This window comes from Vicugna pacos, chromosome 1, assembly GCF_048564905.1.
Source record: "Vicugna pacos chromosome 1, VicPac4, whole genome shotgun sequence".
Classification (NCBI taxonomy): domain Eukaryota; kingdom Metazoa; phylum Chordata; class Mammalia; order Artiodactyla; family Camelidae; genus Vicugna; species Vicugna pacos.
In genome coordinates this window covers 4,478,751-4,492,873 of record NC_132987.1, presented here as the reverse complement: position 1 = coordinate 4,492,873, position 14,123 = coordinate 4,478,751, and the positions used below count along the sequence as shown (strand labels likewise).

At 48.3% G+C, this 14,123-nt stretch overlaps 1 protein-coding gene and 2 long non-coding RNA genes across 3 annotated transcripts in view; 1 reads left to right on the top strand and 2 right to left on the bottom strand.

Annotated features, from left to right (window-relative positions):
- Positions 1–7: 7 nt before the first annotated feature.
- On the top strand, positions 8–3,660 carry LOC116280365 (uncharacterized). The gene is made up of 3 exons (XR_012062535.1): positions 8–96; positions 2,316–2,780; positions 2,885–3,660. It is a non-coding gene; the product is annotated as an uncharacterized lncRNA (long non-coding RNA).
- On the bottom strand, positions 2,704–7,340 carry LOC140687885 (uncharacterized). The gene is made up of 3 exons (XR_012062537.1): positions 7,051–7,340; positions 4,602–5,214; positions 2,704–2,807 (listed from the first exon to the last, which is right to left on the bottom strand). It is a non-coding gene; the product is annotated as an uncharacterized lncRNA (long non-coding RNA).
- Positions 7,341–13,058: 5,718 nt separating this feature from the next.
- The window catches only part of GALNT15 (polypeptide N-acetylgalactosaminyltransferase 15), a 30,146-nt gene continuing 29,081 nt past the window's right edge, over positions 13,059–14,123 (bottom strand). The window contains exon 10 of the mRNA XM_072945578.1: positions 13,059–13,718. Within this exon, the coding sequence (XP_072801679.1) occupies positions 13,635–13,718 (84 nt within the window). The 3' untranslated portion in view covers positions 13,059–13,634. The remainder of the gene's footprint in view (positions 13,719–14,123) is intronic.

The window sequence follows — 14,123 nt, the reverse complement described above, 5'->3', positions numbered from 1 at the left end:
GAAATGTAGTCCCGGAGTCGCAGCTTAGCTAATTGTCACCATCCTCAGTGTCGGGGGAGCGGGAGCAGGGGCGCGACACTCACTGTTGTTCATCAGGTAAAGTGATACTAGCACGATGTCATTTAGATCAGGCTGCGATGCTGACTTCATTATCCTCGTGTTAACGGAAACGTGAAAACAAGTCCGCCTCTCTCATCTTGCTGGCCAGAGAGCAGATAACAATCCCACGGGATTAATTTTTGCCTCTGGGCTCTGTTTTCCATGTTTGAATTCTGAGCAACATAACTCTAGTAATAATTGGTTAATGCCTGCAAAATCTGCCGTATATCCATACTATGGTATTTACTAGCTCTAATTATAGAGAGAAATGGGACATATGCTCATATGATGTCATTAAAAGTGGGTAGTCATGGAAACCAGGATTACCCACTTTACTGATGTGTCTGTTACCTGGTTGCTGGAATTTGGGGAACGATTCCTTCTGAGTGTTTTTACTGCAACAAATTCCCTGAGGTGCCCAGCAGTTTGTTATCCAGACCATTTCAAATCAAGTAAGAAGTTCACACTTCAAGTCTGATATGTGTGTCTGTACCTGAAACCTTGAACTCTGGACCATGAGCCGAAAATGCCAGTTGCAGTTTATATATTCTTAGCAAGAAACAGCCTACTTGCAACGTGTCCATCTGGCTTGGCTCAGCCCTCAGTACACCCTGCTGAGGTAGAGAGGAAAAAAAATAGTGAAGTTAGACATGAAAAAGGACTTTCTGCTTGTAAAAGTGCTAAGATTATTAATAGTTACCCCCAGATGGATAAGCAGTGACATTCAATCAATAAGTAGGCTCCAAGCATTTTCTTTGTTTATGAGTTGAGCTGAATCTCTGTGCAAAGGGGAGGGGGAGGATTTAAAAAAAATAGAACTACGTTACAGAGAAATTTTAAGAACATAATTGAAATACTTTTCAACAATAAGTGACAGGAATATGTGTCTTAGTTAAATGATTGGAAACTTTGTTCTCTTTGCAAAACACACACCTTCCTCACCATGAATGTTAAGGAACTAAACACTGCATGGACTTGAGAAGGCAGAGGAGCGCCTGACCCTGGCCAGATGGCTCCTGTTCTCGGCGCTTGCCACGTGTTCCTGCCCATCTGTGGGCTCAGTGGGACCAGGCCCTGGGCAGAGGCCAAGGACGGTACTGGTCACCTGTCCAGGCCTTGGTCTCTCCACTGTAATACCAGGGCGGGAGGTCAGCGAAGTGACTTTGGAGAGCTATCCCAGCTCTGTTCTGATGTGACTTTGAGCAAGAGAATGACTCTTCCAGTTTCTCTTGGAGCTGTCCTGGCGTGCCTGAAGGGGCCACCTTGAGGTGACTGCTGTGCCCTGGGCTGGGGACTGAGGGGAGGGGGGACGGAGAAGCGGGGAGAAGACAAGCTCTCTCCAGAGTAACTGAACTGACAGCAGCCAGGGCCCGAGGGGGAAGCCACAGCCCCACGGGACACAATACACAAGGGCACGTGTGGCCAAAACCTCTCTGGTCCATGTGTTCTCCTTCCCAGGGGCCAGCCTACTTAATGTGAATGACATCTGTGGGACCTTCAGCCGAGGCTGGGGGCAAACACGGCCCACTGGTTATCACTGGCCTCAGCAACACCCCCAGACGCACTTAGCAGGGCTTTTGCATCCCAGAGCTGCACTGTCCAGAGTGGTAGCCACTAGCCACACAGGGCTTTTGTTGTTGTTAGTGGTGGTACTGGGGATTGAACCCGGGACCTCATGCCTGCTGACATGCCCTCTACCGCTGAGCTATACTCCCTCCCCCAATATTTTAATTTTTTAATAGAGGTACTGGGGATTGAATCCAGGGACTTCATGCATGCTAAGCAAGCATCTACCACTGAGCTATACCCTCCCCCTGCTTTTGGTGGCGGTGGGGGGCTTTTAAAATTTACACTTAAATTCAGATGAAATAAAATTAAGAAGTCAATTCCTCAGCCATACTACCATTATTTCAAGGGCCCATGTCCACATGCAGCGGGGGCTTGTGACGCCCATATTGGACAGTACAGGTAAAGGACATGTGTCTAAGCCCCTCTGTCGACTGTCCTTGGTTCGAATCCAAGGTCTGCCACTTATTAGCTGTGTGGCTTTAGGAAATGGTTTCCCTTCTCTGAGCTTCTGTTTCTCCCCCTGTAAAAGAGAGACAATGATTTTCATTCCCAGGGTAGCTTGCAGGATCCAGCGGAATCATGGATGTAAGCACTTAGCACAGCGCCCGCTTCAGAGTCACCCACGTTCTCGCTTTGTCTTTCTCCAGCTTGATGTGCGGCCAGTCTCTCTCTGTGCAAAGTGTGGAGAACACCAGCACCTGTCTCTCAGGGTTGTCAGGAGGCTCGAAGGACCAACACAAGCAAAGCAGGTGGAAAGTGCTAAAGTCAGCACTTGCTGCCACTATTTATTTAATAAGTATTTGCTAAACACCCTCCACGTGCCAAGCGCAGGGACGGGGGCTGGGAAACAGGCCTGCTATTAATCGGGCTACTTTGCACACACTCCAGGGCGGCCAGGGAGCTCTGCCCCACCCCGCCCCTCCGCACACGCTGGGACCCTCCCTGCCCAGCTTCTATCTTTTCCCAAGGAGGGGAACTGATTCCAAGGACAGCGCCCACCTCACAACTGGAGGGACGGTGCTGGACGCATACACGGCATCAGAGAGCGCTCGGGGACGCCTCCCACAGGTGTGCAGAGGTGGCAGGCCATTCGACTTCATCACCAACACGAGGTAAGAGAAGCATTTAAAACCACGTTCCTATTTCAAATAAAAAGAGAGATGCCTCATTTCCATGAGTGCAACTCTCAGCGTGATTTTTTTTTTTTACCTCCAAGGAGCTGAAGTCACCACCACCTTTGGACCCGCAGCCCCTCCCTGTGCCTGCCCCAGACCTGGTTAGAGAGGGCTCCTACCTCACCACCACAGCCCCAGAGCCCTCCCCCTGGACGCCTGCAGCTTGGCTGCACTGCGCCTTCTCTGCACCTTGCTGTACTCATTCTGTATTGTATTTTAAAATTCTCTTATGTGATTTTATATATGATATTGTATTAGGTTTGTGTGTGTGTGTGTGAAAGAGAGAGCTACAGAGACTGGGGAGGGAAGGAGAGAGAGAGAGACAGAGACACAAGGTAGATCTTCAGAGTTAAATTGGTGCTGAGTTGGGGAGGGGACAACAGATTGGGGTCAAGGGAAGCCCTGGGGATTTGGATGGGACGGGGGGCCGGCGAGGAACTCTGTTTCCAGGGTAGAGGAAAGAACGTATTTCAATAGAAAACTATGGTCTGTGTAGAGGTCAAAGAACCTCCAGTTTATCTGCGCCTAGCCTCTCACTGTCTTTAAGCTGTTTGAACTCTGTAGTTGAAGGCAGCTGACGACACCGCGAGGTCACTGTTGTCTCTAAGTGCGCATGTCCCGGACTGTCCAGGAACGGGTCAACTGTCTGCCCTCCCACCCTGCGAAAAGGCCAGTTCTGCCTGCATTTATTTACATATTCTTTCCAATATTCCTCATCTATAAATGGGTCTGCCCTGTGGATTCGCTTTTGAACTGGTTATAACATCTCCTGGACTCTCAGGAGTTCAATAAAACTTTTAAAACATGTTAAATTTTATATCTGTTTCAGAGCCATGATTGTAGCATTTTGTTGAGAATTATCTTGGAACAGTTTTCTGAAAACTTAGGAGGGAGCAGCTAGAAGGTGACTCAGGGAAGTGGGGGTGAGTGACCTGGACACCCTTGCGTGGGAAAGGAAGTAGGTGATGGGATCAGGGCACCTAGGTCATCTAAATCTCCATAGAAACGCGCCTCTATTTGGCTCACTGTTTATTATTGATTAGGGCTTAGACTCTGAAATTGAATATTAATTTGTAGATGTTCCAAGTGACTTTAGCCTGCTCCAGATGCAAATGATTTCTATCCACCAAGAAATATACCTCCCCAAGGATTTATTGTCCTATAAGAAGACATCATCTGATTTTGCAATCTTATTTCAACATCCTTTCTTCTCCCCTGCCTGTCCCCCTCCCCTCCCCTCTTCCTCCTCCTCCTTCTTGGCTTTATTTTTCTTTATTCATTTACTTATTTATTTTCCTTTGCTGGAAGGCAACATCCTTTCTTTCGCTGAGTATGCCAGTCTGTCCTAGTCTTTTTTGAAATAGCTTCCCCATTCTGCTGATTCTCTCACTAACAAGGTAACTAGATCTTTGACACTTGCTCACTCTACTTGGAAAGAGGGTCGTGTATTTTGAAAAACTTTTTGAAACTGACATGTGCACGGTCCAGTTGCCAACTTGTGGTGGCGTCTGCGTGATCCTGTCCCAAGGTCATCGTGTCACTTTCATTCTCCAGTTGTTCACAGAGCACCTGCCGTGTGCCTGGCAGTTAGGAATCAGAGGAAATGGAAGCAGACACTGATCTCGAGGAACTCACACTTGTGGCCAGAGAAAAGATGTTTGTTTGTTTCTTAAATCAGCAATTACAATGGCATGCGACAGCCCCAAGTGAGGAGTCTCAGAGTTAAAGATTAGATGTTTACACCAGTGCTCACCTCACCTTTCACGGAATGGGTGTTTCATATGGTAGCTGGAATCCTCACTGGCTGAACTGAGATACCCAAGCGTGGTGATGCTTAAGAGAAAACAGGAGTTTCCTGTCTGAATCATTTCACCCCATCAGGGCGGACCAGCAGCTCAGTGGTTGTTAACGCTCCTGAAACATCCTGGTACTATTTTTTCTTCTTTAGTGTTTACGGTGCCATGAGCCTCTCGTTGCCTTTTCTGGGTAGTGGGGTTGGGAGTGAGGATTTGCTTCTCCCGGTTTCACAAACCCTTTCGTGAAAAGGGTGCGTATTAACAGCGTTCCCTCGTGCTGGCCTGTGCGTGTCCTAGTTCGGCCACTAGATGGCGCAGGTTCACCTCCCAGGTTAGCAGAAGGCGGGCACCTGGATTTGAGTCCTTTGTTGGCTTGTGACCTTGGGAAAGCCAGTTAGTTTCCCTTCTGCAGAGCCGAACGGTGACAATCACGCTGCAGGATCGCTGTGAGGATTAGTGCGGTTCAGGCACACAGCTGATGCTCTCTAATCGCTGCCCTTCTCTTTCCTCCTTCAGTGCACATTTATTGAACCGTGTTCCCGTGCTGTGCCTTGTAAAGACTGTCCCCAAGCATCCTGCAATACAGCGGAATGTCTTACACACACACACACACACACACTACTGTAGTTACTGGAGTACAAGACATACCCTCCAAGTCCAAAGTCATCCAAAATTGATTCTCGTTCAAAGGCACTTAGGTATGAAAAGCCACATTCTGAACAGATAAAATCATGGTTAAGGATGTAGCAACCATAACAGCAAAATATTGTGAAGATACTCATTCCACACTTTTTCTCTAGTTTTCTTAGCAAAATTCCAAGCCACGGGCCACACAACTCATCAGATACAACTTCAGTGATTCCCTTGAGCTTTAAAATATTTCACTCTTATAATCCTTCCGTTGCCAGGACTCATTGACAGCAATACTTTTTAGCGCTATGGTATTCCACGTTTTCCTCCAGAGTTAGAAGAGTGTGACTGTGTGTTCAGAATCTACTGTTCCCCACTGGATTCTGCTACAGAGTATTGTATGGGCAAGATAATACGTTTCCCTTGTGAAGACAACGTAAGATCCCTTTGAAAACATGTGTGATGTTTTCCCCGGAGGAGGGACAGACTCTGCTTCTGAAACCACTCTGTGGGCTCCAAGCCCCATTTTAAGTTCTCCTGTGGTAACTGCAGCCAGCAGCAGAGTCGGCAACACGTGGAGGGCCTGTCACTCTCCTCCCTGCCAGCCTTTGAAGGATCAGCGGCCCAGGATGTTATCTGAGCTGTTGCCAGCAAGCTCTGACACCCTCAAATGGATGTCAGGAACGGGTTGGTGAGCCCTGTCAGTTTCCTTGCCACTGGTATCAGCAGCCATGAGCATCTCGACTGTGAGTCGCTGAGGAGGTGGAGAGAATCCACTCAAAGGTCTGCAGCCTCACTTAGAGATTTCGGGAGGCGCTTCTGAGCCCTGTGCATCTGTGCCTACTCTCTGCCCTTGCTCTCCGTGAACTGATGGTTACCTCGAGCCCTGCAGTTGGGCTACTGGGGGCACCTGTCACTCCTACGAGGTCACAGAGCCTGCATCGTACGAGACCCAAGAAAGAAAATCCATCAGCCCTGGCACCACCCCTAGTCTGCGGAGCCCCTCACCACTCCGCACACAATTCCACAGACACTGACGTCAGATGAGGCCACTCTCTGCCTGTGATGGAGTGAGACCAAAACAGGACCACAAGTGTCATTGACATAAGCTAAAACGGAAGCAAGAACACCCAGCAAACTGCAGAAATGATCGAATGGCCCCTCTCCCGGGGAACATGAGTGGTCGTCTGCCACTTGCAGCTTTAGACCCTCTGTCCCTCCCATCACCTTCTAAATAAAAATTTGATGCCTGATCATAAAGTTGCCCCATTTTCTGACAGCGTCCAGTCCAGAGCAAGACCAAACTTCCTAGAACCTTCCCAAAGTCCCCTAACTCGAGATCTGGACTAAGATGGTGGAGCAGAAGGACCCTGGGCTCACCTCTTCTCATGAACGCAACATCATTGCAACGAACTGCTGAACACCGCTGACAGAAAAGACTGGAACTACCAGAAAAGATCTTACATCTAAAGACAAAGAAGGAACTACAAGGCAGGCAGGAGGGCTGGGCTTGCAATGTAGTCAAATCCCACCCCCCAGGTGGGCGGCCCACAAACTAGAGAATACACTGCAGAGGTTACCCCACGGGACGAGAGTTCTGAGCCCCACGTCAGGCTCCCCAGCTGGGGGTCCGGCACCAGGAAGAGGAGCCCCCTGAGTATTTGGCTTTGAAGGCCAGTGGGGCTTAAAAGGACTGGGGGAATCAGACACGTCACTCTTGAAGGATGCACACAAGATCACGTGCACACCTGGAAACAGAGCAAAGCCTGGGCCAGACCTACCTGCTGGTCTTGGAGGGTCTCCTGGGGAGGCTGGGGTGGCTGCGGCTCACCCTGAGGACACAGGTGGTGCACACATGGGGGAGTATTCATCTGCATGAACTCTTCTTCCTGGGGGCTGACATCTTACGTGGGTCATTAGCACCAAGGCCTGGCCCCACCCAACAGCCTGGAGGCTCCAGTGCTGGGATGCCTCAGGCCAAATAACTAACTAGGTGTGGATAGATTCCCCACCCGTCAGCAGACAGGGGGCCTAAAGCCTCCTGAGTCCACAGCTGCCTCCGGACATGGCCCCTCCCACCAGGAAGCCTGCACCAGCCGCTAGTGCAGCCTCACCCACTAGGGGGCAGACACCAAAGCAAGAAAACCACAGTCCTGCAGCCTGAGGAACAGAGCCCACAAATGCAGGACAGACCCAACCCTGGGACCCCCTGGTCCTTGGGTGGTGAGAGGGGTTTCACTGCTGGGACGCATAGGACGTCCCCTACAGAGGGCTACTTCTCCAAGGTCAAGAAATGTAACCTACCACATACATAAAAATACAAGTAGAAATTTAGACAAAATGAGGAGACAGAGGAATATGTTCCAGACAAAGACACAAGATAAAATCCCAGAAGAATAACTAAGTGATGTATGTGGAGATGCACAGTCTACCTGAGACAGAGTTCAGAGTAATGATCGTAAAGGTGATCAGAGAACTGGGGAGAATGATACACAGAGCGAGAAGCTAGCAGTCTTTAACAAAGAGCTAGAAAATACAAAGAACCAAGTCTTGCATGGTAGATAAGAATAAGCTGGGAAGAGGAGGGAACAGCATCCTTGGCAGAGGCAATAGTGTGGCAAAAGCAGAGACAAGAGAAAGAGCGTTGTATTACGGGCTATGCGTTAAGAGACGGGGGTGGGGGAGATGAGGGGCAGGAGCTGAGTCCAAAGGCTGAGGGCCATGGTAGGAAGGGGTTTGAGAGCAGGGGGTGTCATGACAAGGGCATTATTCTGAAGATGATGGAGAGCTAGGGAGGGGATTCCAGCAGGGGAGAATTTTAGCAAGATCCCTTGAGCTGTAGGGAAAAGTGAGGGTGCTTGAATGAGTGCAACTGAGCTTCAAGAAAGGACTCAAGGCTGGAGAAACACCTGGGAATTTTCCACACACAGGTGGATTAGTACTTCACAAATAGGTATTTTCGGGGTCACCGGGGGCTGGGCGTGTTGCCATGGCAGTTTTGGAGAAATAATTTTTTTACATGTTTAAGTCTATTTTGTGTCCCACTTGGCAAATGCACGGAAAAGCATATTCATTTACTTTCCTGGAATTGTTTTTGAAATAGCTCTGCCTTCCCAGAAACCACAGAGTATGTATCCAACTCTGTCTGAGTCTGCGCTGACATATTATGCAGTGGAGATGATATTTTGCAATTTTCTGATTCATGGGTGACTCATCAAGGTCACCTAAGCTTAGTGTTCCACTAACACGTGGGACAAGGATCTAGCTGTGCCCTTGGTACATAATAGAGATTTAAGACATATTCATAGGTTTTTTTTTTTTTAATTTGGAGAAGGACCCTAAGTATCTAGAATCCAGTCTGGAAAGAGCAATGGAATCTGGGTTGCTTAGAGTAAACATATTATTCAGAAGCTTAACTTTGTGCTTTGCAGAACTCCGAAAGCCCAGGCACTGAAATTTGTCAGAGCACAGAAAGGTTCTCATGTTTCCAACCCAGCTCTCATGGCTGTTAGCCAGACGCTGTACCTTCTGGGGTTACTGACTGGACCAAGAAGGGGAGATGAGAACCAAAGGGTTGGGGGATTTTGTCTTAAACACCCGCCTTATGAAAAACCCTGGAGGAAACCCTGAGGTCCCTTGACACTGTCACGGGATGGCTTCTCCTGCTCATGGGACGCAGACGGGGTTAACAGGCTGAAACCCCAAACAACTTGCTGCATCATAAACGCCTGTGTGATACACGCAACAGGAAGAAACTCATTATGAATCCCATGGGAAGCTCCCTTTCTTACTTCCAGAAGCCATACTTACTTGTTTTTATGTTGCCTTTAGCTAATTTTTAAAAATTTGACGTACAATTGATTTACAATGTTGTGTAAATGTCTGGTGTACAGCATAGTGATCCAGTTATATATATGCACAGAGGGCTACTTCTCCAAGGTCAAGAAATGTAACCTACCGTATACATAAAAATACAAATAGAAATTTAGACAAAATGAGGAGACAGAGGAATATGTTCCAGACAAAGACACAAGATAAAATCCCAGAAGAAGAACTTTCAAGCCAGCTTAATTTTATCTGTTGTAAAAGTTTCCTTTTTCATGTTCCTTTTCATGTTCTTTCTCATCATAGGCTATTACAAGGTACTGACTACAGTTCCCCGTGCTGTATAGTAGGATCTTGTTGTTTATCTGTTTTGCATATAGTAGTGTGTATTTGTGAATCCCAAACTTCTAATTTATCTCTCCCCTTTGTCCACTTGGGTGACCATGAGTTTGTTTTCTATGTCTGTGGGTCTGTTTCTATTTTGTAAACAAGTTCATTTATGTCATTTTTTAAAAATTCCCCATATAAGCAATATCGTATGACCTTTTTCTTTCTCTGTCTGGCTTACTTCACTTAGTATGACGATCTCCAGGTCCATCCGTGTTGCTGCAAATGGCATTATTTCATTCTTTTTTATGGCTGAGTAGTATTCCATTGTATATACATCACAGCTTCTTTATCCAGTCATCTGTCGATGGGCATTTAGGATGTTTACATGTCTTGGCTATTGCATATAGTGCTGCTATGAACACTGGGGTGTGTGTATCTTTTGAAATTAGAGTTTTCTCATGGTATATACCCAGGAGTGGGATTGCTGGATCATATGGTAAATCTATTTTTGTTTTTTTAAGGAACCTCCATACTGTTTTCCATAGTGGCTGCACCAAACTACATTCCCACCAACAGTGTTTGCTGCTTTTAGAAAGCAAAGAGAAACCTGCCTCTCAGAAGCAGGAATAAAGGGAAGGGGTTTTATGGGATCGTACTTTGGGCCACAATGTTTTCCAGAAGGTGAGTAAGAGAAAAAGATCAAAACACCTTTGCTTCTCAGAATGTCTGGGCATCCTTGGTGGTGAAGGGTGAGACCTGCATGAAAGGCACCCAGTGCCTTCCCCTCGCTCCCAAACTGAGACAGCGGAGCTGGTTTGGGGGCGATGGAAGATCCCTACCTTGGGGTGTGGGCAGGAGCTGAGTGGATAATACCCAGGAGTTGCAAGCATGGAATTTTATAGGTTTTGGCCTCAGGGTCCTGGAAAGTTTTGTTTCATAATGATTAAAAAATAGCAGCGGAGACCAGTCTTGCCCGAGAGAGGAGTCGTCCCCCCGAGGGGCAGACACTGTTACTAGCTGTGCTCCAGTCCACCACCTGTCCTCCTGGCTCGCGGGACCCCAGCTAGGTTCTGAGTGGTAGTGTGCCTGGCACTTCTCTCTTAGTTGGGTTCATTCCTAGTCACTTTCCCAGCTTCCCTTGTGGCCAAAAGTGACCACGTGACACGGTTCTGGCCAGTGGGAGAGAGAGAAGTCGGCCGGGGGCTGGTGGAGGCGGGGCTCTGGGCAAGAGCTCTCTTTCTCAATAGAGACAAAGACGTTAAAGGAGAGCTTCCTTCCTCATTGGGATAGAATGGACATCCCATTGTGTCCATTGGGATGTTGGGATGGACATGCTGTGACCACGAAGAGAGAGACACCAGCAGCAAAAGCCCAACAGGGATGGGGGCCAGAAGGTTAAAAAGAGGCTGGTTCATGAACGATGTCTGTGAGCTATTGCATCCAATGTGGAACCACCTGCCTTTGAGTCGGGCATGTGAAATAACGAGAGATCTGTATTTCCTCAGCGCCTGGGAGTCGGCTACTCAGTTACTTGCACCTGAACTCACTGAGCGGATGCATCTGGTTGTGGCAGATCCCAAAACGACTTGACCCTTACTCTCACCCATTCCTGTCTGGAAGGTCATTGTCACAAATACGGGAGACAATACGTGGTAGAGGCTAAGGGCATGGATAGTGGAGCTATGGGGTGCAGAGCAGAGGTGGGGTCGGACAGCTTTGCCCTCTCTGTGCATGTGGGGAGGAGGTAGCCGCCCCCCCAGACTGCTCGTTTGATCGGGAGCCAGCTGGGGACAGGGCGACACTGACACTCAAAGGGGCGTGATGGGCTGGCAGCCCCGAACGTAGATTGTGACAGGCAGGAGGCGCCCCTGGGTCCAGCCTTTAAACATGCTTCACAGGCCGGGCTGGCTTAGGAGCATAAGGAGTGAGGTCTGTTGGCTTCGTGCAGCCCTGGCCTCAAGCCCTGCTGTTGCAGGTCCCTTCACTTGGCCGGACTCCGCCTACTTGTGTTTTGAAGTCTGGCTGCATTGGATGCTCGGGATCAGAGTTTATGTAAATACCCAAGGGCTTGCTCCACACAAGAACGGACATCTGACTGCCCTCAGATCTCAACTGCAAGAGAATTATATCCAGGGGCTGAGGGGAGTGTGTGCCTTGTCCTTTGTGTCTCAGCATAGCACAGAAGCCAGAGTGCCAGATTTTATCTGTTAGTGCAACTGAATCCCGTTGGCTTGACCAAAATGCTGAGAGCTACTCTTTGCTGCTTAGCATCCTTCCCTTCCCTGCGGACATTCTTACTGCAGCCTGTGGTCTCACTGAGCGAGCTGGTCCTGCCCAACCTCCGTCGACAGGGACGGCCTGGGGAAGCCGGGTGTCTGAGAGAAAGGCGGCTTGGGGCTACAGCGTCAGTGTTTTATATTTTGATTTTAAGGAATGATCTGTGCGTTCATTCCTATTTCTCTCTTAAAAAGGACTGGAGTCTGCTCACCAAAAGGTCCTAGCCTCCCCTCTTCTGTTTTCTTTGCTTTTTTGTTATTTATAGGATACAAACACTTTCTATATTTTTCAAGCTTACTCACAGTTTCTTTGGAGATTTTTCTCCGTCATTTGTCTCCTTTTGCAGCTGGAAGGAGACAAAAAAACTCTAGTCCAGCAGCTGGTAGATGATGTCTGTGAGCCAAATCTGCCCGCCACCTGTGTTTGTAAATAAAATTTTACTGGGATGCAGGCACGCACATCTGTTTATCATTGCGGGCGTGCTGCTTTGGGGCTACAACAGCAGAGCCATACAGTTGTGACAGAGACCACAGGGCCCGGGAAGCCAAAAATGTTTACTGTCTGGCCCCTTATAGAAAAAGTTTGCTGACCCCAGCCCTAGTTCAGAGTCAAATGTAATTTTAAAATAGTATCTTACGGGGGAAGGCTGTATCTCAGTGGTAGAGCACGTACTTAGCATGCACGAGGTCCTGGGTTCAATCCCCAGTACCTCCACTAAAAAAAATTAAAAATATACAAATAAATGATTAAAAATGAAATAGTATCTTACCTAACTTGATTGGCATTGTGTAGAACCGGCATCAGCTCTTCTCTATAACAAAGTCGCCCTGCTCCCGGAGTGCCCAGCCTTCCTGTATCCATCTGACCTGCAAGTGTTCCTTAATTCCCATCCTCTACACAGTACACAGTCAGTGTGGAATGCTTGGCTCGAAGTTTGGGGTGAGGGAGGTAAAGCAAACAATTTTAGATTGAGGACTGGACACCAAACTCTGAGAATCCGTCCGGCAACCCTCCCTGTTCCCTCGAGAAAGAACTTTCTCACCATCTTGCTCTTTAGGTCTTCATACTGTTGGGCCCATCTCCTCCTCAATACCCACCTCATATCTAAATCCCCCTCACTTTATCCTGGAGAGCTGTCATGCTCCCCACTCCTAGCTTACATGGTATACCTCTACATTGGCAAATTCTGCTATGGTCCAGTTCCTGAAGAACTACTGGAATATGAGAGGGAAATTTTCTGGGATGCAGGAGGAACCTTGCTTCCCTAGGCTTCCAGTTTCTACAAGGAGGGACATCAATTAGTGGAACACTAGTGGCATCTCTACCCCTCACTCCTGCTTCCCCAGGGAGGAGGGACATCTAATATGACTGATAAACTTGGGATAAGGACCGACCATGTGCCCCTTACTCAGTATCTTCCTTCCGGGACACAACTTCCCTGAAGCTCATACTCTGGTCTTGCAGTTTGGTGGGGTAATTTCAATTCAGGGGAGTCAGGGTATTTGTGCATGAGGTGGGACTACTGATAAACAAAGAATGGAATTTGATGAGCAAACTAGCTCTCAGAGATGGAAGCTTGTGGTGGGCCAGGCCATGTGTCTAGGGCGGTTTTCCCTATGAGGAGACAAGGAGATGAAGATTTGAGTGCAAGTGATTTATCTGGAAGGTGAGCTTAGGAAGCACCAGTAGGGGTGTGAGGAAGGGCATGTAGCCAATGACAGATGCAGTATTAAGCCATTGACCACTTGGGTGATTAGAACTTAATCTCATAGTAAACTCTGGGAAATGGTGTGGAACACGCACCTCAGGGTGGTCCTGCTGGGGAGGTGAGGGAGCTGAGGTATTTATACTCCAGCTCTTGTCTGTCACTGACTGAGGGCTGCTCCTGGGGGTTGACTTCCATGGCCTGCCCCACATCATAAAGCAGCCTTCTTTATCTTTGAGAAAAACCCTCAGGCAAAGAAATGCAGATGCCACCAACTGGAAGGTCTTCAGGAGCACACTGAGGCTGCAAGACCTGTGGGAGGGCCAGAACACTCAATGTCACTATTACACGCTCTGGTGTTGAAGGGTGAATTTCGCATCTCTTCCTTAGTTGCCTGTGCTTTAACTTTACTGCAGGACTAAGGATGGAGAGAATCAAATTTGGGGCTTTGGCAGGATTTGTTTTCCCATCATTTAATCTCATGTTTGGTGGCTAGATGCAGCTGTTTTCAGAGGCCATAGGTCCTGGATCATCTCCAGTGGGTCTTGGTAGAGCCTCTATGTAGATCGTCTCTTTGGGGCTACCTGCCTGCCAGGGCCCCTGCTGCCTCCTCAAGACAAGGCCACAACCCGCACCACTATTGGCAGCATCTCCAGCAGCCTGTCATCCTACATCTGTAGTAGATGGTATTTCTGTGCCTTTATACTGTGGGTTCTT